The following is a 25,574-nucleotide window of genomic DNA, read 5'->3' as shown; positions in this document are numbered from 1 at the left end:
CTCTCAGCTAGGACCTTTCACTCCCAACATTACAGCACACATTACAGCTTCGAGTCCAGACGTCCAAGGCTCGATCCTCGTCGACGGCGTGCGTTACGACGACGAGCTCTTGCGTCTTGCGCAAGCAAGGGTATGCTTTTCTCAAATCGGCCAAGGAGCGGCTATCACTCAGCACGGTGCAGCGCGCATATACCTGCACGAGGCGACATGCCTCCAAGGGGAGTTGCTAAGAATGACAGCTGTCATGTCGCGAGCTTTGAAAAGGAGGATCAGTGGTCCGCTCAGAGTGTACGTCTCCTTTTTTCGAGAAACCGCATACACTCCTAACATCTAGCCTTGCATAGCGGGGGATGTGCGCTGTGTGCTTCTTCGGTGGTGTCTCCATGTACGTATCGCCGATATTTGACATGCACAGTGCATGTGTACGGTGCGCGGCCGAACCGGTGTCCAAAGGTCGAGCACCCGGTCGGCTTTGCCCACGCATCCTGCTTAATGCGCTGTGAATGACTTCGGCTCGGCGGCGCATCCATTACCCACGGCAATGACACTGGACGTGTGCAGCCTGACCGCCGTGTGCGATATACTCGAGCCGGGTATTCAGGTCGCTTTTGCCTAGCATGGGCCAGCCGAGCTAGAGCTTGTGATTGCATGAATGCACTGTGAAGATTCCGGAGGCATCTCTTGGTGGAAGTCGAGCACGGTGGGCGGGAATTACGCCGCGGTTTTGAGAAGCATCATGATGCTGATCTTTCATACTAGTACGTGGAGCGTCATTAAACTCATGCTAAAACGGTATGGCAACTAACGGATTTACCAGCTATCGCCCGGTAGAGGGCAACTCACTCATCGCTCGATGATCCTTTGTGACAAGGAAGGATCGTCCATTGTAACACCCTTCCTTCTTACAGCAAAGGAGATCGAAATGCGTGATGCGCTAAGCCCTGTCTCATAGGATCTCGATCCATCTGTGGAAGACATTGCTCGCCGCGACAAACTGAGGATTAAGTGCGCCATATACGGTGAATAACGCATGAGGCCGGGCCGCCAGGCCACTGTCGTACATCCACATTCCTCCATCATTCTTGGCATGTCTCGCAACGTTGAATAGGTGATAGCTGAAAGACACGAGCGCATGCGGACTACCAGGAGCAGCGCCACATGTGAAAAATAATAGGCTTATAGAAACTACAATATAGTATACAATAACTAGGTGTCCTCTAGCCTTCGATAGCTCAGTTGGAAGAGCGCGAGACTGTAATGGGTTACCTGTCATCTTGAGGTCGCTGGTTCGATCCCGGCTCGAAGGATCATTTTTGTCACGCGTTCCACTTATCTAAGTCAACGGAATAATTTATGTTTTCCTCACGCGTGCCGAAGACAGCGATGCCGATCTTTTCATGGAACAACATCCTTGGCATGCCGACGTAATGGCGTCAATGAGGCCGATATTTACTTCCGCGCTGACGCACGAACGTTCCTCCCCTGCTGCCGTTGCCGTGTGCACAGCGCACCGTGATGGACACGGCCGACAAGCGCAGTAAAGCCCGGGTGATGGTGGCGCATCGCCCGACAGCGGTGGTACGAGAAGACCTCCCTTCGGAGTAAGCGCGGGGCCTCGATTGGCACAGACCGAATTAAATCACCCGTGGGAAAAGTGATGCAAAATACCCCACACCTCCTAGTCTTATAATCCCAAGTTCTCCCCTTTCTCTCTCCCACCCACTCACGTTGTACAAACCGCCTCTTACGTCTTACCATCATCATGTCCTCTCTCCGCTCGCTGTCGAAACACGCTCGCGCGCTTTTGCGCACGCTCCCCACAAAACCCAACGCGACGCGCGCCTTCCATTCCCCATTCAAGGTGCTGTCACAGGCGCCCCTCGTCCAGTCGCCCGCCGAGGTGTCGCCGCTGTACGAGAAGCAGCTCGACCACTCGCCCGACCCGCAGCTCTCGTCGACCGGCACGCGCATGTACGTCGTGTCCGAGCCCGACCCCGCCAACACGCCGTACCAAGTGCCCTCGGGCGCGTACCCCACCTCGGCGCCGTACAAGAGCTACCCCGCCACGGAGGCGCCGTCGTCCCAGGGTGCGCACCGCTCCTCAACTAGTTCTGACCTTGCTCACCCCATAACCAATGCCGCTCCGCAGAATGAATCGGGCGTCATGGAGAGCTCCGCCGTGCGGTATGGTGAGGCTCCCGGCGAGATGAATGAGAGAGGTGGAAGCTACGGCGGACTGGGCTTGATGGATCGCGCGGGTACGAAGAGCGGAAAGGGGCAGCTGGCAGATAGGAACCCACCTCCTGATGATCCCGCACTCGCCGCGAGGTGGTCGAAGATGGGCATTGACAACGCTTGGAAGGATAGAAAATGAGTAGATTTCACTTTGGGTTTGAAGGTTCGAGAAGCAGCCGTTGTTCCGTTGTAACTGCATTCGTTGTCGTGTCTTTGTACGAGTATATATTGTGAATCGCGTCGAATTAGCTTATAGAGTTGGCCTTCATCGTGCGCGCACCCTGCGACTGCGAGCCCAGTTACCGGGAACTGAGAGCGCAGAGGGAATAATCGTCACCCGTTGAATTGAGCCGGAGCATCCCATGATGCCCCTGACGTCGCGTGGAATTAGAGCGCGCCTAGTCGATCGCGTTAGTCACGTGCTTTGATGCCTATGTACAGTCACGCAAAGGCTGTCGCCACCTAAAAAGAATGGAGCAACTAGGATAGATGAATGAGCGCAAGCGAAGGAATATTGTCAATCATAAACGGTCAAAGCGTTCCACGCCATCCACCGCACAAAATCACTACCTGGTCCGGCATCCTGCGAGCGAATCGGAGGTTGAGGCAACTAGTATACAAGAGCAATGCGAGAACGCAAATACCGACACTAAACAAACTGGCATAATTACGGTACGGAATGTGCAAGAGGAAAGAAGCAAGAATAATACGTGGATACCAAGCGCGCGGCGTGAGGCGAATGTCCTTCTAGCGGAAACCAAAGCGATCGACGAAAAGGATGCGATGCGAGCGACGGGACGAAGGGCTTCGGGGTCGTGAACGGGGGGATATCGCGGGTACGCAAAAGAAACGGTTTTGGCACTGTATCGGTCGGTCGGGCGTCGTGCTGTGAAGAATATGCTTAGGATGGTCGGGTAAGTAGTGTATGATATCTTTCGTCATGCGGTTGTCGTGAGAGCGTGCAGAGCCTGGACAGCCGGCGCATATCAGTCTCGAACACACCTAACGCCGAAAACACACACGGACTTACTGAGCCGTCAGCGCGGTGCCTTTTCTTATCCTCGACAGCACAGCGCGGCCCAGAACGACTTCTTCCTCCCATGTCCATGCTCGTCCGGCTCTCCCACCCTCGCCATCTGCTCTCGGTCGTACATGCCCATCCCCCGCGTACCGCTTCCGGTCGCCATCTCCCTGTTCGCCCCCGCCGTCGTCCCCTCGCGCGAGGTCGTCCCCGTCTTCGCTGGCTGCTGCTGCTGCCCATACACGAACGAGTCCGAGTTGGTCGCCACGTTCGGCACGTTGGGAGACAGCTGCGCGACGCCCCCCGTCGGCGACTGGCGGTCATACGTCGTCCGGTACCCACCCGGGCTCGGCGTAGCCGCATACGGATGCACCAGCCCGGTGCTGTCCCGCTCGCCGCGCGGCCCAATCTGCTGCTGGCTCTGGCGCCGGCTCGTAGGTGCCAGCGGCTGCACGCTGATCTGCTCACGCGAGTTGCCACGCGAGACGTCCTGCTGCAGCAGCTGCTGAGGCTGCTGCAGTGGCTGCTGCGGTATACGGCGGCTGTTGCTCTTGACGGGCGCGGGCGGAAGGACAAGCGGCGACGCGGGACTCTGGACGCCATCTGCCTGCGGTGCCTGCCGCGAGACGCGACGGTGGCCGTTATGGTCGCGGGCACGGTGGTCGCGGTGCGTTGCATGCGTTCCAGTGACATTTGCGTGTGCCTGTTGGAGCAGATTGGTGGGCGTCTAGCCGTTCAGCATCAGGTTCGGCGGTGACAAGGCCAAAGAAATAATACACACGTGTCCGGCTTCCCAGCCCTTGCCGCCGTTCAAAAGCATCCAGTCAAAGACGCCATCCTCGGGCTCGCCGAGCGTCTTGAGCACCTTCGTGAACAGCTCACGCAGGAATTCGTAGTCCGGCGTCTCCTCGAATCCGAGCTTGCGGACATAATTCATGTAGATCGCAAACTCCTCTGTGCGCAGAAATGACGGGCGAGTCAATCATAATGTGAAGTGGTGCACAGCCGAGCGCACATTGATAGCGCGCGGACTCACCCGGGAAACCTTCGCAAAGTTCCTCGATAGGGGTGCTTTGCTTCTTCTCGCCGATCTTCTCGTACTTCTGCTTGTTCGTCGCCGCCCTAAGGCCCTGCCAGGGCAGACCACCTCGCAGGAAGTACATAAAGACGTGTCCCAGCGACTCGAGGTCGTCTCGCCGCGACTGCTCTCGTCCCAGGTGTGTGTTTATCGACATGTATCGCGCCGTCCCCGATAGCGATTTACGCTCCCGGTAGGGTATATGCACCTTCGTCTTCGGGTCCCTGTAGTGCTTCGCCATACCGAAGTCTGCGACACGGGTTAGCAAGGAAGTAACTTAATCAAAACGTGAGGGTCGAGGCGTCATATCTCAGCGACGTGGTCCGCACCGCGACCTTGCACCAGATAAACGTGAAGAATTCATGGAACTTAGGGGGAATGGTTCAACCGCAGGATCGCTCTCACCTATTATGTGAATCGTATTTGCGGTTTTTGATCCTGGCACCCCGATGAGGAAGTTGTCCGGCTTGATGTCACGGTAAATGAGTGACTTCTCGTGTATCGCCTGTACGCGAGTGATCTGGAAGAAAACGTTGGGGTTAGAATCAACACGTCGATGTGCATACCAGCAGTGGTGAAGAGAACAAGAGTGTGATGAGAACCCATACAAATCCGTTAAGGCGGCCCTGACGTCCGGGCAACTAAGCAAACACCGTCGTGGATAGCTCGCTCTCGTCCCATGCATGCGCCAGAGCGATGACGGCGACATGGATATAGTTCGATCGCAATGGTGTTACCGAGGAACCGAACGGAGCGACCGCTCGTTTTCCCGCAACCCACGATATCTCCTGCCATGCTCAAGCGAGCGGCGGGCGAAGAGAACACTGCAATAGACGCTCCAGCGCTCCGAGGGCTTATGATACCCGCTGCCCTACAGCGATAGCGCGGACATCAGGATGGCAAATAGAATGGGCTTCTGTCGCACTGAATTTGGCGTCGCGAAGCCATGCGGTGTCTTGTCAACCCCAACGTGTTTAGAAGACTCACCATCTGCTTTGCAGCCATGCAAACAGTCTTGATGGTGAACTTGCGGCCGCACATGTCGAATAGATCCTCGAGGTTAGGACCAAGCAGATCAATAACGAGGACGTTGTGCAGTCCTTCCTGGCCGAAGTAGTGTACTTGCGGGACGCCAGCTGTGGCGTTATGTTAGTAGGGCAGGCATACAATGAACGAACAATAGCGAGAAGCGGATGATACGTGGGCATGCCCAATGTAGCGAACGGGCATCCGCCGTGGATGCTCCGTGCGCAGGCGATGAATGATGATGAGAAGGTTTCGATCGACACGATGATGAGCGCACGGTTGCCGTCCACCACAGATGCGCCTGCCTACCAGCCTTGGCGACGGGGCTCGAGATCGCTTCCATTGTCTCCGTGAGGAGTACGATTGGGCAAGCAGAGCTTGACATCCTCCAAGAGCATCGTGAGGCAAAGGCCGGAAGCGTCTCGAAGAGCGCGGGGAGCCAGACGGCCTTATGGAAGGTGGTGCAGAAAAAAGGATAGCGCCAAATGCAACGTACGAGTGCCATTTAATGTCCGATACGACCTATACTCGTCTCGCAGCTGAGGAGCCTCCGACTTGCGCGGTTCCTGACGGTAGATACGGGGACGTGAGTCCGTGGCAGTAAGGAGAGGTATCTGAACGTACAAACTTGATAGCGACGGGCTGATTGTTGAGCTGGTTGATACCTGTATGCGTACTGAACTTAGCAAGATACGGTGCCTACGAAGAAGAAGCACACATGCCTTCGAAGACGACACCGAACGAGCCCTCTCCAATCTTCTTGCCGACGCGGAAATGACCGCCGACGATGCCGTTGGAGGTCGCCGACGCGGAATGATGCACGGACGAGGAGGCTACGACATGCTGTGTGGCCATGGCAAAAGAGAGGAGGGCGGATAAAGGGAAATAAGGTAAGGAAATAGAGGAGGAGGAGGAGCAGGCGTAGAGACGCCTGCAACGAGGGGATGATGGCGGAGTCTAAAGGCCACTACCGTATATAGCGATGGGTAGCGCTCTGGAGGCAGCGTGGTCTTTGCCTGGATCTCCAATCCAGTGCCAGCCTTTCTCCGCTCCGACACAGCTTGCAGTATGATCTACTGCTCCGCTGCACGACCAGATCTCGTGTACGTTGGAACCGAGCTCCTGCAGACATCCTCGCTTCGAACGAGTGGCCAGCCAACCCGAGTAAACCTGCACTTCTTTCCGCACATGTCCACCTCGAGTCTTCGCCTATCTGGAAGTCTTGAAAATCGCATCTGCGATCACATCGGGTTTCATTATGCATTGCGGCTTGTTAGGCATGCGGAACAGGTCGTAATGAACGTCCGAATGCTTAAGGCTACGCTATCACGTCACCAGTGTTCCGACTCCCTCGGAAGGCAGCTGCTCATCTTATTGTTATGACGCGTGCGTTAGGCGCATTCTCCTGCTGTCGAGGCATATGCAAGTCCCTGCAGTGTGGAGGAAGCACGGCATTGGCCACACAGTGCATGCCGTCTGCATTGTTCTCGCTAAAGCTTCCTGGATTTGATGGCATTTCTATTCACGTTCCCTCCACAGTGTGTATGAGATTTTACTTATCGGATTGTCGTGCATTGAACATGCGGCAAGTTCCCGGCCGGGGCTCAAAGCACCGTGCATGCCCGGGTTAGGCCATCAACCAACGTCATTGAACGTGGAATTCGAACATTACGGTGATCACGTCCCTACGTCTATATGCTCCTCCTTCCCTTCCCCCCAATGCCTGACTACGCTCGAGTTTGGGAGAAGGGGGGAGGAAACACTCAGGACTCAGCACAAGGGGTACTACCGTCATCAGAATGGTTGAACATCCTGTCAAGACTCTCCGCCACTCGTCGGCACCGTGGGGACAGCGGCTTATCGTCCAGATCTCATCGGTACCAACAAATGGTCTCGCCCCGTGACGACCCTCAGTGTTTAGTCCAGACAAAATACTCTGGTATGTATGATTGCATGCTCGTAACACTCGGGTATTCACAGTACGTCACTTGTAGTGTCGTCGATATCATTCTCGGCGCCGCAAAATCCTACGTCATCCCCACCACCACCTCTTCATTGGCCACAAACAGATGCATCCACCTGTGTCGCGCTCGCGTTCACCGAGCTAATGTATAAGGCCACACCATTGGTCAAGGCATCGAACGCGTCTTCTGAGATGGTAAAGCCGTTTGAGGCAACATTGATTGCGAGGACGTTGATCGTGGTATCGTCGTAGGTAAGCTCCCAGCAGGTACCACAGTAATCCGAGTTGACGTCTGGGGATGCAGGTGAGATCAGCTCAGCCACCTTATCCTATCGTGTTCTTACCATCGGTAAAGACAGCACCGCCGATATAGCAGAAACCTGGGAGTGAGCCAAAGTGAGAGTAGCCTGTACCGTGCAAAATTATCTCGGACTGCGTTGACAGCAGACATCACTTCGTCTCCTTCTTCCTGAAGCGTGTAGGCGCAGGCAGTAAGGTCTACCGAATTGCCTCCGTTGTCGTACTCGCTATCATAGGTGATGTTGAATTGCCGAGCGAGCACAACAGGAACGGCGCATATAGCGGCTACCAGGGCAGCGGTAAACTTCTTGGCTTCAGCGCCTACAGGTAGTTCAAGGGTGCTGTGGTATGTGTTAGCCGTCGAGGATCACTGGCCAGCATTCTCATCGCTCACCCTGACTACATGCGTATGCTCATATCTGAGCTCCATTGGACTCACCATTCCAATGGACACGACGGGCAAAGAGTCCTGACGTCAGATCGGTTTAGATGGCGTGGACGTTTGGGCCGGCAGAATTAGCCGCCCCGAGTGAGAGCGTACAGAGTACTCAACTGTTGCATAGCTCAAATGCTTTTGACATCAGGAAGATACGGAGAGCTCTTCTAGCCTCGGGACGTGGTCCATCTAGCGTCAAATGTATGAACGCCGCTGATTTGCCTCCGCGATGCGGGTCCGCTTCAGGTCAGTTGTCATTAATTGAGTTAACACGTGCGTAGAAACTGAGAGGCTTGCGATAGCCCAAAATTTGAGGCCTGCAATGCGGTCCCAATAACATCTGCTCACGTTATACTGGAAGCGAGCAGACAGCAATGCTACCTCCTCAGCATGAGGAAACGAGGACTGCTTTGTCTGATATGGAATAACCACAATTTCAAAAATTAATCTTGTGACGACAAGGGCATCAGCGAGCTTCCACTTACGCGATCAATGTAGGGCCGTATGTATTTCAAGTCTTAAGACAGACCTGATGACCAATTCCGTTGATTTCAGTGCATTCCGCTAGCATGACTTCTAGCGCTTTCCTGCGCATTAACACGTTATGATAATGAACGTCCGTATGGGTTCATAGAACTTTACTGCGATTTGGTTCTCTGGTTGTTCATTTCTTCTGTATTAGGCGCGTGTCGCAAAGAGCGACCCTCACAGCCTGCATAGATTTATTTTTCCACGGGAAACCTGATGCAAAAATGGTGAAATATCTTATGTCTGGATATGGAAATAGTTTGGAAATTGGGTGGAGACAATTAAATTATGTTACGATTGTTTTTACCGAAACATATCAGCAATAGCGAAACTATTTCCCAAAGGAAGATATTTCAGACCATAAATATGTGATACTGATATGTTTCGGTGAAGCAATTGTAACATAATTCAATTGTCTCCACCCGATTTCCAAACTATTTCCATATCCAGACTTAAGATATTTTTATTATTTTCCCATCAGGTTTCCCATGGAAAAATAAATCTGTGCAGGCTGTGCCTTGCTCACCCCCGCTCCACATTTCCACTTATGGTAATACCAGTCAATTTTGCACGATAATGTACAGATTTGATATGATAAGAGGCAGAAAGGTGAAATAGCCATTGCAAACAACTCGGCACATGACAAGTTTAGGGCAGGCAAATGTGAACTTAACGCGGAAAAGAAAGTGAAAAGTAGCTGAAACTGGCCGGCTTGCAACATGCAAAATGAAATCGCAATGATAGCCACTGGGCTAAGTGACCATGATGGTCCTGTTTCTAGTAATTTTATATCATATGTCATTTGAAGCCAATGTCCATTAAGAATATCATCAGTGAATATCAACACACCCGCTCCCCTCATGACAGGAGGTAAATATGGATGTGTTTATGCATTGAAATCATCAATGTTATCTGGAAATAACAGTAGAGGCAGTGTAAGGTGGCCTGAGGTGCATGGATGGATCCGAGCACATTTTGATTGAATTTACACAGAACATATCATTTCCTTTTATGAAAATGTGGAGTGGGGGGAGCTGGGTCCGCCAAGACATCAGTACATCCGCGGTATCGCGCTCCATCAGCTGAGACATCGTTATATTCGTGTAATGCAGAGAACATGAATGATAGCATGGTGAGGTTCTCGGCATCATCTACCTGCGATCTGTCAGACTGACCTGCATTGCATCCGATGAGCACGGGTTGAGCTCGGCAAACGTTCCCCGCTGCAGTGAATCGCGAGAGAGATCCGAGAAAGGTAAGCCTTTTTGATCCTATGCTTATGTGCGCCTCAGTTTGTGGCCTCAATAGGTGAGGGCTGCATTTACACATGCGATCACAATAGCCTCAGAGTTCACAACAAGCTGCGCAATAAACCGCCCATAACGAGTTTAGAGTTACTACAGGCTGCATAATGCTCTCGCTGCTTAGGTAATCCATAATTTTACGTTATAGACGTACTTCAGCTAACTGTATTACTCTCAGTACAGTAATGCACCGCCACGGTGCACGTCGTTCCACCCTAATATCCACCGCAAGCAGATACATCCACTTGCGTGGCTGCCGCGTATACATATCCATCTTGCACGGCGTTACCGTGAGTCAAGGCGTTTAGCGCCTCCTCCGCGATGTTGAACCCTTCAGCGGCAGTGTCGATGGCGAAGATGTTGATTGAGGTGCCGTTGTAGGTGAGCTCCCAGCAGGTGCCGCAGCCGGGAGAGTCGTATCCTGAAGAATGTGGATAAGCCCGACTTGGCGACGCGACCTTGTCCCATTGAACGCTCACCTGTAACAGCAAATGCGCCTCCGATGTAGGGGAAGTCCGGGAGAGAACCGAAGGTGGTGTAGCCTGGCCGTCCCTGAGTTCATAAAAATGTATCGATGAACACATTCAGTATCCTCACCCTTCCCCGAGAGCGTCCCAGAGCAAGCGACATTGTCCACGGAGTCGTTCGCATTGTCGTATATGGTGTCATAGGTGACCTTATACTGCCCAGCGAGTACAGCTGGGACGGCGCACACAGCAGCAACAAGGGCGACGGTGAACTTCATGGCTTCAAGGAATGCGAGTGGTGGAGGAGTGGGTAGCTGTCGAGGACTGCTGGTCCAACCTCTTGTTACTCGTCCTCTTTATATGTGTACGCTGACGTTCAGGCGTCCGTTCCAAAGACTCTCGATATCTAATTCGGAGGCTTACGGTGTACACTCGGCCCTAGTCAAGGACAGCCAATATGGACTTGAACGCCTTATGCGGAGAATTCAGCTATTCTTGATGAGCGCACCCAGATTTTCGAGATTGGGCACGGAATAAGACTCCACTGACGATACCGCAAGCAGTAATTTGTCTTCATATTTCGCAATGTGACCTACTGAGCGTCCAACGGACGCATGAAACCCGCTTCGCTTGGTATCAAACCATACTCCCTCAGTCAAGCGGCCACTGTATACCGTGAACTCAGCCCGAACCTTAGTAAGGCCGAACGAAAGTGATAGCACAGACAAGATGGGCCTGTAGAGCGCCCCTGGTCATGAGTACTGATGTGCGGCCAAGAAAACCCGCAAAGCAGACTCCAGCACTGGCATTGCCACTTCATTAGGGACCCAAGAAGGCCTTTTTCAGAAATGGCACGGGTCAGTCTAGCATGTCGGCGGCGGTCTCATGATGATGGGCGCATCAGCCAGGCTACAGTTGAGCGGCTATTAGATCGTTCCATGTTTCACTCCGCGACGCTACGTTCAGTGACCGCCCCCAGCGTTCAAGACATAAGCTCGTGATATGCGGCGCCTGTTTGTGTTCGAGATCATATGGAGGTGGGCTCATTAGCCATCACGAACGAAGCATCAGAGCTGAGCATGGACTGCTTGCAGCCGTCATATAGTGATCCCTCTAGACGTCGCGAACGTTCGGCATGTAGAGGATCGAGGGCTCCAGCATAGGGTATCAAAGTACGGGCTCAACAGCTAGTGTCTCCGAAGCACTCCTCATTGGCAATCAGGTGCGCTTTGGCTCCAAGCTCAGATTGAGAATTTCGAGAAGTCAAAACATTGCTCAGTATTTTTCTTATTTCTGTTAGGCACATTTCCACAATTTATCTGCACGCCTCGAGTAAAATTCTCTTTTTCTGAGATTGAGTGCAGTTCATGCAACACTGAGGGTGGGCAGGAATGTTCAAAACTGTGTATGTTTCTGGACAACGCATAAGCCGCGAATTAATGGCTTTTCGTGCATCAGACATTCAATAAGCAATCCTGATCAAGTCTCAAGCTGATTGACGTGCCAAGTCCAGCGTCTCTCTATGGTCATCGACACTCTCCAGATCGACAATTGTATATGTCTAAAAGTATTTTCGTTATTGTCGAATCAGACAATGTCGATAGTTGCGCGCAAATGCCTGAATTGTCGCAGGTGACTATATTAGTGGTCAGATTGGCGAAAATTATGAATTCTCATCATTGCCTAGGATGTAGCGTCTGTTCTTCAAGTATCGATGTTGCCAGATGCGCTGTTGATGAAGGAACTCGCTCAATAAGCCGGGGCTATAAGACCCCAACTCTATTATTATGCCAGACAACTAACGCACACATCGTCATCATGCGCATCGCAAGGCATTCATTATCCTGCCGGTCGTGCCACCCCTTAATATCCGCCGCAAGCGGATGCATCGACCTGCGTTGCCGTTGCGTATATGAAGCCGACCTTCTCGTCCTCTCCTTGCATCAAAGCATTCACTGTGTCTATGGCGAGGAGGTTGATGGAGGTGTTGTTATAGGTGAGCTCCCAGCAAGTTCCGCAGGCCGGTGAGTCATACTCTTAAAAATGTTCGTAAGCTTTGCTCGACAATCTCGTCCAGTTATATGCTCACCCGTTATAGCGAAGGCTCCACTGATACAAGGGAAAGCCGGGAGACCACCAGAAACTGTGTAACCTGAGGCCGCGCAAAATTTTAGCAGGTCGCAGCGACGAGGGTATACAGACCATACCTTCGGAAGTAAGCGTGCCAGAGCAAGGCAAAATGCACACAGAACTGGTAGCGTTGTCATACACGGTGTCATAGCTGTACTACGTATTGCTGGGCGAGGACAGCAGCCAGGCTGCCTGCAGTGGCGAAGAAAACTGCGGTGAGCTTCATGATTTGATTTGAAAGAACTTAAAGTAGATCGAAGGTGCTGAAGGACGTAGATATCGAAAGATTGCTGGTCCACTCTTCTTGTTTATTCTTTTTATATGCGTATCATGATACTACTCACGTGTGCATTTTAGCGACTCTCGGCTGAGCACACAGACGAGTACTCGGACGGGCGACCCACCCCGACGAACGGTCAAAGCGACCTTGCATCGAGTCCTCTGTGTGCGGCGAAATCAGCCATTCGTGTGAGTGCGTTCTCAGAGTCTCCGACTCATGCGCGGGGAGCAGTCTGCTGATGTCAAATAGTAAATAAGCTTTCGCTCCCTCGCGGAGCGGCTATGCCAGCGTCAAAATGATCTATGGTACCCATTCTACTGTGAATCAGACCGTGCTTCAGTCAAGCAACAGTTGCATCGCGCGGACACGGCGACGTACCCTGGGATCAAAATGTGGGAGATGAACCAAAACAAATGCGCTCACAAGCGGCCTTGGCGGTTATCAGAAAAGCTTCACTACTGCAATTGCCAAGGCTCACTCAGTGAGTAAGGATGACCTTGTCTAGAATGGAGTTGCATACAATAATCCAGTATGGTCGTGCGGCGGCGAGCACGTCGGCCAGTTTCTATCACCTGCGACAAGTCACAACTAAGTCAACAACAACGAAAATATTTTTGGACATACAGGTTTGTGAAATTGTCGATATGGAGAGCTTAGATGACCATCGAGAGACGCTGAATTTGGCCACGTCAATCGGCTTGAGACTTCATCCAGACACTTATGGAATGTTGCACGTGAACCTACTAATTCATGGTTATGCATTGTCCGAACTTCGCTCGAGCCACGTAGATACATTGCGGATGTACCTCACAGCTTGCCAATAAGAAGCGCTTCGGAGATGCTGGTTGTTGAGCTCACACTTTGACTCATACCCTGCGCGCTGGAGCCATCGACCCTCTATATCCCGAACGCTCGTAACGTCTCGACGAGTCGAGGGATCGCCATGAAATGGCTGCAAGCAGTTCACGCTCAGCTCTGATGCTTCGTTCACGATAGCTAGTGAGCCTACTACTTTTGTATAACCTCGAACACAAATTATTTTGCTCAGGCGCCGCATATCATGAGCTTATAGCTCGAATGCTGAAGGCCGTCACTCAGGGAGAGTGGAACTATGCTGAAAATAGCGTCGTGGAGTGAAATATGCAAGCGATCTAATAGCCGCTCAAATGTAACTGGCTGATGCGCCCGTCGTCATGAGACCGCCGTCCGACGTCGACACGCTAGGTTATACCCATGCAATTTCTGAGAGAGGCATTCTCGAATCCCTCTTGCAGTGACAATGCTGAGGTCTGCTCTGCGGGTTTTCTTGGTGCCATGTCAGTACTCGTCGTCAAAGGCCCACCTTCTCTGTGATATCATCTTCGTTCGGCCTTACTAATGCTCCAACTAGGTTCATGGAATACAATGGCCACTTGACTTGGGAGGATATTTTAATAAGAAATGCAGCGGTTTTCATCCATCCGTTGGACGTTGAGTAGGTCACATTACGGGGTACGATGACAAATTACTGCCTGCGACGTTGTCAATGGAGTTCTATTCCATGCCCAAACCAGAAGCGCTGGGTACACTCACCAAGAATAGCTGAGCTATCCACATAGAGCGTTCAAGTCCATGTTGGCTGTCCTTGACCGGGGCCGTGTGTCCACTGTACACGTCCGAATTATGAGTCGAGAGTCTTTTGAATGGGCGCCTGGACGTACTGACAACGATAATAGGTTTCCTGGCCTTCATCCGGAAACATTCAGAACATTCAACATGGTCAACAGCATAGAATGTGTTGTGGTAGGTACTGTGAACTTGGCAACCTGTAAGTTCTCGGTAATCTGGGTGAGCACGCTCGAAACGGCGCTTTACAGCGGCGACAATTGCAGCGGTCAACTTCCTGCTTCCAGTAAATGAGGGTAGCTCAGTGATCCTCGTACGTTATATAACTATCGAGGACTGCTTACCTTGATATTCAATTCACTTATATCTGCATATGCTGCGACTCAGGCGATTGCCTTTTCCACTCTCAAAGTTCGGATTAAGGGACCATATTGGTCAGACAAACCGAGCAAAGGAAGTGGCAAAGGCGGCCTTGGCCATTGCGGGGAAAAGAACAAGAAGCGTTTTTTGGCCTCATGATTCAGCCAAGCCGTTTCAGAACTAGGTTACGCTTTGATTGACGGTCAAAATACACCGCAAAAGTCGAAGTCACACGGACCGAGAAGTGGTTGATGTGCTAAAGAAAGAGCGTTTGCAGATTCCAGAGCTGCCTCGAGCATCTTTGCTGCCATTCATGTGAGGCTGTGCAGATTTTAGCATTTGTCTCCGCAAGTGCACGAATGACGGCCTCTTGAACCAAATCATGATCGAACGCGTCAGCCACTCAGAATATGATCGTCCTCATTTAGCGCTGCCTAGAAAGCCCGGATTGGGGAATCTTCGAAATCACAATTACACAGACAAACCAAACGTCGACGTCGCAAATATACAAGAGAATGCCCACATTACTTCTGGAACCACCATGTCGATACTATCATCCAAGTCGCACCATCTCTCAGTTCCACTTGCTACAATCAGACGTAGCTACCTGCGTCGCCGTCACGTACACATAGCCCAATTCCTCGGCCTGACCATCTGTCAACGCGTCCAACGCCGTCTTGGCGATGTTGAACCCGTTCGCGGCGGTGTCAATGGCGAAAATGTTGATCGTGGTGTCATTATAGGTAATGGCCCAGCATGTGCCACAGCTGGGTGAGTCGTAACCTGGATAATGGAGGTGAACGCGGTTCGCGGAATCTTTCTCTTACGATGCTCACCTCCAACAGCAAAAGCGCCACCGATGTAGGGGAAGCCGGGCAGAGAACCAAAGTCCGTGTAGCCTGTATTTACATGGGAAGTCAATGGACCGGTTTGACGAGGAGTGAAAAGTTCACTAACCGTCAGCATCAAGCGTACCGGAGCAAGCAACGATGTTTACGGAGTTGGCCGCGTCATCGTACGTGGAGTCCCAGGTGGCTTTGTACTCCCAGGCGAGTGCGGCAGGGGCAGCACACACAGCGGCAATGAGAGCAGTGGCGAACTTCATGACTTCAGTGAGTATGAGTAGAAGTGGAATGGGTAGCTGTCAAGGACTGCTTGTCGGACCCCTTCTCGCTCACCGTATATATACCTACCGATGTGCGCTATAGCTATTCCTAAACCTGGGAGAACACAATGGCCAAACTGGCCCCGAGAAAAGAGGTCAAAGGAGTCTTGAATCCCTTGGACGGCGAACTAAGCTACTCTGAGTGAGCGCAAACGTTTCTCCGATGCTCGCGTAGGTTCCGACGCCTGACCACGCCAAAAGTATCGAATAGTTTCTCCCTCGTGATGTGGCCCAGCCAATATTTCAAAGATAGGTGCGACCGAGTCATTGCGGAGGATTGAGTTCACTCGAGTCCAACGGTGATTGTACACCGTTAAGCTGTGTGGCCGAAGCCACAGGCGCCACATAAGTGAATGATGATCCTCAAATAAGGGAGCTTACAGTGCGAGCTTGGTAAACTTTACGGATATCCAGCGGGAGCGGAGCGCACATCAACAGCGCCCCTGCATACAGGAGCGACGATGACTGCCTTTTACGATTGAGATGAATACTCTTGAAATGCCCTGGTGACAGCAAGGCGGCCAGCGCTCACCTGAGCGGTCAATAGCTGTGCCGTATGTGTTTCAAGTCTTAAGGATGAACGCGGCGAACAACCTCGCTATTCTCTGGGCATTCTGCCACTGGGTTCGCTCAAGCGTTCTTCCATTCAGCGGCGTATCATGGGGCGCCATCCATGTGACAATGTACACTCACGATCCCCTAGTACACTGCGCACAAGGAAGAAATATATTGAACTATATGGAGGGTATGTACAACGGCCATCTACCATCACTGCCTCCTGACATTGATAAACTGCTCGTGTCGCGGTCCTGGAAAACATTGTAAGCATTCTAAACATTCGGATCTCGGGGATTTGGGCGTCAGACAAAAAGGGTGTAATCAAGACGCGAGCTTCGCGTTCAGCAACAGCTTCTAGTTGATTATTTGAATTTTGATTCATCGCGATATCGATATGCAATATGTGGGGGATGAGGGATTGCAGAACGTACCATCGAGGTGTGGTCAAAATGGGCACCGAGAAGCAATATCCTGAGAAAATAAATAGATAATTAGAACATGTTAAACAGCTGGCTTCGAATGAAGAAGATCAGAAGGGGTTGCCCGAGTAGATTGAGCTGTGGCGGGCATTTTCGGCAGTGATGTTACGAAGACCGTCGTGATAAAGCATCATCAGAAAGCGATTAGAAGTCATACTCACCGAATGCCGAAAATGGGGAACGGCTCTTCACGTCCGATTGTACTCGTGCAAGCATAACGCTTGCGACAGCATGGGACTACTGTCAAGCTTGTGAGTAAGACGTTCACGATGGATATAGAAACGCGCTCAGAATTGTAAAAAAAACAGCCGTGGAATTGTCGTCAACTCAATCGTCCGAGGACGAATGATCAGGCGGTAACTCCATTTGTTGCATCACTGTCGGAAGGAATGGAACTCAAGACTCACTTTCTCATACAAACATTACAGTTTCGCGTATTCACGTCCACAAGTTTCAAACGGCAATTGGCTTAAGCTGCGGATCGAATGGACCTAATATCGCGATGTATCAGTATATCGCTCAACACAATGCGAGGTACGCAAGAGCAGGACAATGATCAGTGGATTGACAGATAAAGGTAAAGCATCGAGCCTGCGGCTCTCAGATACTCTAGTTTGAATGATTTAATTTCATCGCTTCGTGCGAGGCGTCGTATGACACGTAGGACAAAGTCTCACCTAGTACCTCACGTCCTCTGTCACATTCTACTTGCGCCTATTGCCCGCTAGCGTACCTGATAGAGGAAGAGTCAGCTCAGCAAGGTTGCGAAAATGCGTCAGAGCAAAGAACCGATCAGTGTAACTATGACATAAATACTCGAAAGCATCGCGTTCATGCCTTGGTAATTGGCAAGAACACTCGAGGTAAACGAAAGGTATCATCGCGTCGAATAGTAGAGTAAGGATGGAACAAACTAGATGAAGTACTCACAATCGTCTTCATTGAGACAGCGAGCCGCGAAGGAGGGTGTCAGAATGCGTGTCGCGAAGAATTTTGACGCTTGGTAAAGAAAGTCGGTTTAGGGCAGGCGTATTGGAGTTTGTCGCGTGGTGTTAGCGCCCGGAATTGGTACCAGCGCCTGGAAGCGGAACGCGTCGGTGGCGTCGGCGCTTATCGTGTCGGCGTGCCAAGCACCCGGGAGTCCCCTTGACTGCCCGCTTGCCTTTTAGGCACCTAGAAAGACCATATCACAATGATAACGGCATAATATATTCGGTCCCACTGAAACCTTTTCTTCTGGAATGTTGCTTTCAGTCCAATCAGCAATAGAATTGTAGAATGTGGCTGCGGTTACTCCAGAGCACGTGATCCGCATCGGAGTTCAAAGCTTTCACACCCTCGACACGCTCACTTCGCGTACATACCGCTCAGGATGCACAGTTTTCTGTCCACTGCCAAGAGGGCGCATGACTGCTGCGCAAGGCAACAATTCACACGGAGGCTGTCCGGTGGACATCCCGCAACTCGAGGGTCTGCGATTACGCCGGTTATTCTACACTATGACAGACTCATTCCACCGGATGGGAACGAGAAGAGCCATCCGCTGGTGATCTTGCACGGATTATTGTCAGTGGATTTCTCACCCATCGCAACCATGACTTTGACTTTCCGTCAGTGGTATGAAGAGGAATTGGTTGTCTCTCTCCAAGGCTTTTTTGCGAGACTTGGGTAGACCCATATATACTTTAGTAAGTCCCTCCCCTGAGTTGGAACTCAAGTGTCAACGACCATGAAGCCTCGATAAGGACCTCCGTAATCACGGCTCGTCACCTCATGCGGAACCCATGACTTATGCCGCTATGGCTGTGGATGTGCTCAACTTCTGCCGAGTTCATTCCTTGACAAAAATATCCCTCCTTGGACATTCCATGTGAGAAGTTACTGTGCAATTTTACTTTCTTGGGCCTAACTACGGCCTATGCAGGGGAGGGAAAGTAGCTATGACGGTCGCGCTAAATCCGGAACTTCCTCAAGATCTACTTTCCCACTTGATTGTTGCGGATATTGCGCCATCAAGGGGAGAACTTTCGCCTGAATTCAACAAGTACGTCGGCGCCCTGCAGGAGATAGAAAGGCGGAAGATTACCAATAGAAGAGAAGCTCAGCATATTCTGTCAGAGACGGAACAGGTGGGGAGAAAACAGTCATGGGGTCATTCAGGAGACATTAATGAATCATCCATCCACTACAAGGACCCAACGATCCGCGCATTCTTACTGACGAATCTGAAAAACACAGATATTCACCATCACGGGCCGCTGTCGTTCCAGATTCCGCTGGACATCATTGGCAAGAGTATATCAGAGCTCGGTTCATTTCCCTATGAACCGGGCGAACGTGTCTGGAATGGCCCCACTCTATTCGTAAAGGGTACGAAGAGCAAGTACGTGCCGCTATCTCGCTTGTATCACCTATTGGCAAACCATCATATAAGGTATATCAATAATCACAACATACCTATCGCCAAGCAGTTCTTTCCAAATATGATCCTTGAACGTTTAGAAGCAGGTCATTGGGGTACGTCCTCTTTCGTACTCACGCATGACTTCCGCTTATGTATTGCTCCCTTGAAGTGCACGCTGAGAAGTGGGTAATTCCCTCGAAATATTTCGTCGTGTAGTTAACCATATATGCTTCAGGCCCAACGAGTTCAAACAGCTAGTGACAAACTTCATAAGGACTCATTGACATGGTAGACAGGGCTGTGGATATAGATACGTTGCTCCGATCAAGCGACGGAAGAATTGATGGTAATCATTTATCCGATGAGCGTGCAAAGAAGAACGTGGATACATGGGCCACGCCAAGCCAACGCGACGAGGCAGTGCAATAGAACGTGGAGAGGCAGTGTTGCGATAACGGAATACCTGTCAAGCGGAAAGTATGCTAGAATCAAGCTGTTGAAGACGGCCTGGCAAATCTAGACGATAGGGCGACATCGTAATCAAGTATGCGGAGGCGCTGCGTTCGTGGCCACATTAGTTAAGTAAATTGAGAACTGTAGCGGTTGAATGATTCCGATGGGGTAGAGCAAGATCCAAGCGATACGTCGTGCATGTGAGGCGTTTCAAGAAGTGTGGGCGATTGAAGGAGTGTCAAACCAAGAATATTTTGGTCGGGTGAAACATGGGCCGTTCGAGGACCAGGGAAAGCTGTAGCACTGGGGGCCGGCGAGCAATAAAAATGGGGTGACGTACAAAGTTCCGTCAGTGCAATCCAGATGCTGATCGCGAGATTCCAGAAGACTTATTGATGCGGCAATACGAGAGCAGGATCGCAGTGTTACAATAAATAGATCCGTGGTATGCACTGTATGGGAGGGAAAGCCGGATCCGAGCCAGTGAGTTGCGATAGTCCAATTGGTCTCTAAACTTGACTTCTTGCGGATCGCGTAGATCGTCGTCGAGCCGTGTGAGACGACTCGGGAGTCTGACAATGCGAGGCTAGATGGCATAACCGCATGTTTCTTCATCCATGTGCACCTCGACTTCACAAATCTGATGTTCCGTGGGCTGTGCAGTTGATCCTTCCAAAAGGGAGACCAGTGATTGAAGGCGTAGGGAAGCTTCCTCGAGGTGACAGGAAGGCGTGCCTTGATCGTTGGCGTGCGTATCTTGCATCTCATGAGAGCGCGAGGACAGGCAGATCGAAGATTGTTGGACCGTGGGGCAAGCGGTCTTTACGTGTGTGTGCTGGCAGGTGTCTGCCAGAAATACCGGGACGTTGGTGCTTCCTAGAAGGCCGGATGCGTCGAGAAGAGACACAACTGCGCTTAATCTTTCGGACTGCTTCGTTCCCGAGGAAACGGAGCCGCTCATGGACTCGGTATATCTTGCAGTGTCGGGTCCGGCGGGAGAAGATGTATCCTGCGGGACATAGAGGGAAGCGCGTCGTGCAACTTCCATGGGGAGTCTGAGAGGCTTGAGTCCTCTCGTCGGAGCCGATGTAAGTTCCGGCCAGCTCCGTCTCGCGACCTCCTGGGGCAGCATGAGGGTGCGCAGCCTCGGCTGTTGCCCAGCGCGTAGTGCATCGTGCGGCGGCGCGATGTCAGTCATTAGAGTTGGAGATATGCTGACGACAGTAGGGATGCGTGTCCTATACGGGCGGGTCATGGATGTCAGATTTGGTGCGTGCTGCTGCCCAGCTGGCGGATTATAGTAAATCTCAAAGTCATATAGGCATGGAGAGTTTTCGTCTGTCTCGGTCTTCACGGTCGGCAGCTCCTCTGCAAAGAAGGACTCGCCGCCCGCAGCAAAGGGATCGGGACCGGCTTTTTCGTTGTCATGCTCGATGTGCGCTGTAGTAGAAGGGGCAGACGATGTATGGATTTTCCGGGTCCACTTGGGAACGGTACGGAGATGATGGTGGAGTATGAGGGACGAGGATTTGCGGTGTTCATCGTCAGCAGTGCCCGTGGGCGAAATGGACGGGAAGAGGTCAGCGGCGGAAGTGAATAGAGGGGTTTGATTGAGGAAGAGGAAAGAAGCTGGACTGTCGTCCGAGACGATTGCGCGAGGGAGGAGCCGATCATCTTCAGGCAGAAGCTGCGGTGTCACCGGAGGAGAGGTCGAGACGCTCGATGTAGCCGAAGAAGCAACAGACATGTCGGGGGAGAGACAGACAGAGGAGGATTGTATAGCAGGAGAAGGCGAATACATTTCTTCCGTACGCGATATTGACGTGACAGCAGGACCAGCAGCATCCACACCATCCTCCCTGAATGTGCAATTAGTCATCGTCAAACCAGGCTCGATAACTGACATACCCTGCAAAGATGTACTCGCATTTGCGAGAGTCAGCTTGGCTTAGTCGATAGTCGCGGACAGTCTTGCCGACGCCGACTACGACTGCAAGGCTCGCTTAATAGCTGTGCGAGAACACCAGCATCGAGTTATTCACCTTTACCTACGACAACTTCAACATCCATGGAGCCTCTGGCGGACACCGATGCCACTTGCTGGTGAAGAGCAGGCGTAGGCGTTGTTGCTGGAGCATATTCCAGAACAGTAGCCTCGAGGTCAGGTCCGTTCGAAGTGAGACGGCCGCTGAACACAAAGGCCCACAGTGCATAGAAGAACACGAGGATACTACCGAAGATACGGCTGAGCGAAGGCATAATGAGCACTAGAACGAAGACTTTCTTGAACGGTGATGAGCAAGAAGGAGTTGTTGGCCAAACTCTGTTCGCCGCTCGCTATTTAATCCAGGAGACTTGGTCGCAATTCTCATTCTGAACTTGTCTGAACCAACCACTTCGTTCCAGCCGAGGGCTGACCGTGACCCTGCAGCATTTGCCTCGCCAGGTTTCAAATCATTGCAATGTCAGCCTCGGTTGGTGCCTAATTCGTACCCTCTGGTACACGTGCTGGCCAACTTATTTCTCTTTAGATGTCGAAGCCCACAGACGTTGAATGGTGACACATCGGCGGGGAAGTCTGTAGCGGAATGCTGGACGCTCTCTGATCAAAGATATCATGAAATCTGCGATCCCTCCAACAGCGCCCGAAGAAAGTTATGCTAGTACGTACGTATCGTACTCTATGAACTTCATCATCAGACCTCATCAATTCCATCAGCTACATGTCCTCTTTGAACGATCTTGTGAAGTTCTCGCTCTGGCACTCACATCGTCGTCTTTAGCCCAAATACAGCTGCCGTTACAATCGTGAGTAATGGCAATATTGGTGCTACCGGGCTCTTGCCATGGGTCATCAGTCAAGTCATTTAGTTTGCTCGGTCGGAGTGACAATGACTTCCAGTTCCGCGGCGATGCTTGAGCGTCTCTCAATTTGATTAAGAGTCCTTATTGAATTGAAAGAGTCTGACTCCCATCCGACATTTGCTCGGCCGGTTCTACGATCTGATGAGTCGAGCATGCTAGAAGATAAAAATGCGAACTATTCTCTTCGAGTCGCTCACACGAATTCGCGTTCCCAACAAATGACCGTACGAATTACTGTGTTTTGTGGCCGGGCTCCTTTCCATGGGGTTGAATTCGCTGTTGTTGTCATCGCGTCATATATCTCAATCCTCTTGTAGCAGCTGCTTATCTACTTCTCTTGATGTCTCAGGCTGCATGCATATTACAAGGTCATAGGCTCGGATAAGGCTCATAGTTATGAGTGTCAAGGTAAGCTCAACCTCTCGCCGAATGTCCTGTACAATGAATGAGAGATTCTTCTGCAGAACGTTTTCCTCACTATTCAACATAGTCAGTGAAATTCGACAGCAATTTCATCTCATCTGCAACTCATGTTTCCGGCGAGTTGCGTGATATGGACCGCGCAATCATCAATTATCGACTAGACGCTGGACTGATGGGGAATGCGGCGCATCATTTCAAAGTTTCCTGGCATCCACCAATGCTGCATGAAAGGCTCGTGCCTCTCTCGCAGGATTATCAAGCACCCTCTGACTCATCCTGTGCATTGCCGTTATCGCACATTCTGCCGTCCTATTCGTGTCTTCACCTAGGAAGCTGTCTGCGCGCCCGAAGATCACACTTCTGGAGAAATAGCGGCATAACGCTGTCAGTCAACAGTATCCTGATCTACACGGGTTTCCGCCGATACACGGCATATGCCAGCTGCTTGTAGATCCGTGGTGGAATAATCATCCTTATCGGTTACAATGGACGTATCACAAGAGCATGCTGAGGTTGAGGCAAGGAACCTTTTACCAGGAGGACATGCCTCATTCGCCTCCCCGGATGCTCCGCTCCGCTCCGTGGAGCCGTCTGGCTTGCAAATCGGTGCACGGATGTGTCACGAAGTGGATGATCAGGGGCAGAGCCTCTCGGTGAAAACGATCCAGGTTTCATCAAATGCGACAAGCGTGAGCAGTGAGCATTCGTACCTTGTGACCATCATCTTATCCAAGCCCTGCAGCGTGACCCGACGAGCTGGTTGTGGAAAGAGGTGCTGGAGTATTCTAGGAAACCGCACGTGAATTCTGGACGCAAGTTGCAGGAATTGATCACAAACCAGCGGCTGACAGGACGGCTTCTAATCCAGTGCGACAAGAAAAGCTTGCGAATGTGAGTGACCACTTCAGGAGAGCCTTGTTATCTATTATTGGAGTGCGTTAAATTCGCTTCGCAGGCTTGCCGGCGGAGACAGAGAAATTTATGCAGACATCAAGCTACTCTCGCATAGACTGAAGCAGGAAGCTAAACACACGAGTTCAATACAGCCGCGATCCCCAATCCTCCAAGATCTTTTCTCCGAGTGACTTTATGATTGAATTGTTCGTCAACAGATACGATGTCTCGCTCATCTACGTTGCGTTATACAGTATTCACCATTGCTGGTGCCCACTAACAGCTTCGTGGCCTTTCGAATGTCGCAGGTAGTACCGGCGGATGATAATAGAGCTTCGTCCGGCGATTCCTCGCTTTATCACCGTTGAATTGTCTGACCGAAATCATCATTCATCATTCATTCATGCACGTGCAGAAGTGAGGAAGGCGAAGATGTCTCGTGACGAAAGGTTTCATGGATACCGTGGTGTATTTCTTACACACCGACGACTTCTCCCCGCTAATCTATTTTTGGGTGCTTGCCGCCTGAGCTCCCCCGATCCTCGGCATCCTCAGAAAAATGCCGTCCACAATAACTATGGCAGAACGTTCAACATCGCCCTGCATCGCTATCGAGTCCCAAGATTCTTCCCCTCATGGCCGCCGCAGATACGATCCGATAGTGGCATTCGTACATGAGTACAAGGCGGCCGTGATCCAAGCGACGATGAGAATGAAACGAATGTTAGAATCTTCCTACTGGGGAAAGCGGAAGAGCACACATTCATGCGCCTTCTAGGACTCGCTAACCGCAAAAAGTGTTCCTTCTAAATAATGCAAAGACGCCGAGTATCTGCATATCCGTTTACCGGCGGCATCGTATATTTTGCTGTCCACAAGCAAAGGAAAACTAGTCGGTGGTAAGTATAAAGTGCTATGCGGCAAATACATTAAACTAACTATGTCTTGCCGGCATGTATCAAGTTGCTGATGCCATTTACAAGATAAGCGTGACGGTCAGGCGAAAAGATGACCTAAAACACATCTACTCACTCTAATGTCACTCTATCTGCTTCATCTCGTACTTCTATGCTTCCGAAGGATCGTCATCCATACCTGTTAGCTGTATTGCTCTCACACTGGTATACTACTCGCAGCCTTGAACTTGTGAGACTTGTGAGACAAACTTGGGTTTCCAACGGTCTGAAATGTCGGCCTGGGACCCTCGATCTTATCGCTGCTCGGAAAACCGTCCGTCACGGTGGGAGCTCTATTCATCGTACTATGATCCTCCTGTTGTCTCGCATGACCGTTATGACGGCTCTCGCGCACGTTGCGAGATATACACTCGTCGCTGCGCCCGACTCCTAATCTTGCTAGAACTGTATAGTTCAAAACAGTGTTTTCAGGCGCACGCCCCCAGCCTCCTGCATCCATTGCGCCCCGCCGGACAGCTTTCACTGAAGCGTGACTGGTCATAATCAGTTCGTCGTCGTCACGAAGATAGTTCCGGGTATTCTTTCGTGGCGCGACTCCGAAGTATGCTTCGAGGGCCGGAGTTGAACATCCCCGGGCTCTTTGCGTGTACCGATGAGATACAATTTACCGGGCTTCTTGAGCC

General features: G+C 51.4%; 7 protein-coding genes and 1 non-coding gene across 8 annotated transcripts; 4 read left to right on the top strand and 4 right to left on the bottom strand.

The window, feature by feature from the left end:
* Nucleotides 1–1,221: 1,221 nt before the first annotated feature.
* LAESUDRAFT_t80 lies at nucleotides 1,222–1,307 on the top strand. The gene has a single exon. It is a non-coding gene; the product is annotated as a tRNA-Tyr (tRNA).
* Nucleotides 1,308–1,762: 455 nt separating this feature from the next.
* On the top strand, nucleotides 1,763–2,374 carry LAESUDRAFT_762706 (uncharacterized protein; the record flags this gene model as incomplete). Its single annotated transcript, XM_040913143.1, has 1 exon — nucleotides 1,763–2,374. One exon carries the CDS (start codon nucleotides 1,763–1,765, stop codon nucleotides 2,372–2,374), a length of 612 nt encoding a protein of 203 aa, XP_040760322.1.
* A 916-nt stretch (nucleotides 2,375–3,290) lies between these two features.
* LAESUDRAFT_738665 (kinase-like protein) lies at nucleotides 3,291–6,215 on the bottom strand (the record flags this gene model as incomplete). The annotated part of the gene is made up of 8 exons (XM_040910923.1): nucleotides 3,291–3,959; nucleotides 4,038–4,210; nucleotides 4,293–4,583; nucleotides 4,740–4,854; nucleotides 5,322–5,470; nucleotides 5,857–5,926; nucleotides 5,985–6,025; nucleotides 6,083–6,215. The coding sequence occupies 8 exons, from the start codon at nucleotides 6,213–6,215 to the stop codon at nucleotides 3,291–3,293; spliced, it is 1,641 nt and encodes a 546-aa protein (XP_040760321.1).
* Nucleotides 6,216–10,102: 3,887 nt separating this feature from the next.
* LAESUDRAFT_730083 (immunomodulatory protein) lies at nucleotides 10,103–10,705 on the bottom strand. The gene is made up of 3 exons (XM_040909774.1): nucleotides 10,489–10,705; nucleotides 10,371–10,433; nucleotides 10,103–10,312 (listed from the first exon to the last, which is right to left on the bottom strand). Exons 1-3 carry the CDS (start codon nucleotides 10,634–10,636, stop codon nucleotides 10,107–10,109), a joined length of 417 nt encoding a protein of 138 aa, XP_040760320.1. The 5' UTR covers nucleotides 10,637–10,705; the 3' UTR covers nucleotides 10,103–10,106.
* Nucleotides 10,706–12,221: 1,516 nt separating this feature from the next.
* On the bottom strand, nucleotides 12,222–12,714 carry LAESUDRAFT_716784 (uncharacterized protein; the record flags this gene model as incomplete). Its single annotated transcript, XM_040907278.1, has 3 exons — nucleotides 12,222–12,394; nucleotides 12,448–12,565; nucleotides 12,646–12,714. The coding sequence occupies 3 exons, from the start codon at nucleotides 12,712–12,714 to the stop codon at nucleotides 12,222–12,224; spliced, it is 360 nt and encodes a 119-aa protein (XP_040760319.1).
* A 2,593-nt stretch (nucleotides 12,715–15,307) lies between these two features.
* LAESUDRAFT_762703 (Cerato-platanin) lies at nucleotides 15,308–15,838 on the bottom strand (the record flags this gene model as incomplete). Its single annotated transcript, XM_040913142.1, has 3 exons — nucleotides 15,308–15,516; nucleotides 15,570–15,632; nucleotides 15,691–15,838. 3 exons carry the CDS (start codon nucleotides 15,836–15,838, stop codon nucleotides 15,308–15,310), a joined length of 420 nt encoding a protein of 139 aa, XP_040760318.1.
* A 2,458-nt stretch (nucleotides 15,839–18,296) lies between these two features.
* LAESUDRAFT_685139 (alpha/beta-hydrolase) lies at nucleotides 18,297–19,623 on the top strand (the record flags this gene model as incomplete). Its single annotated transcript, XM_040905879.1, has 7 exons — nucleotides 18,297–18,501; nucleotides 18,551–18,626; nucleotides 18,681–18,805; nucleotides 18,860–19,064; nucleotides 19,128–19,318; nucleotides 19,370–19,452; nucleotides 19,556–19,623. The coding sequence occupies exons 1-7, from the start codon at nucleotides 18,308–18,310 to the stop codon at nucleotides 19,621–19,623; spliced, it is 942 nt and encodes a 313-aa protein (XP_040760317.1). The 5' UTR covers nucleotides 18,297–18,307.
* Nucleotides 19,624–23,565: 3,942 nt separating this feature from the next.
* LAESUDRAFT_752084 (uncharacterized protein) lies at nucleotides 23,566–24,275 on the top strand (the record flags this gene model as incomplete). Its single annotated transcript, XM_040911702.1, has 3 exons — nucleotides 23,566–23,769; nucleotides 23,823–23,971; nucleotides 24,036–24,275. The coding sequence occupies 3 exons, from the start codon at nucleotides 23,566–23,568 to the stop codon at nucleotides 24,163–24,165; spliced, it is 483 nt and encodes a 160-aa protein (XP_040760316.1). The 3' UTR covers nucleotides 24,166–24,275.
* Nucleotides 24,276–25,574: the final 1,299 nt, after the last annotated feature.

The sequence above is a fragment of the Laetiporus sulphureus genome (genome assembly GCF_001632365.1).
Source record: "Laetiporus sulphureus 93-53 unplaced genomic scaffold LAESUscaffold_47, whole genome shotgun sequence".
NCBI lineage: Eukaryota > Fungi > Basidiomycota > Agaricomycetes > Polyporales > Laetiporaceae > Laetiporus > Laetiporus sulphureus.
This window is presented reverse-complemented; position numbering and strand designations above follow the sequence as displayed.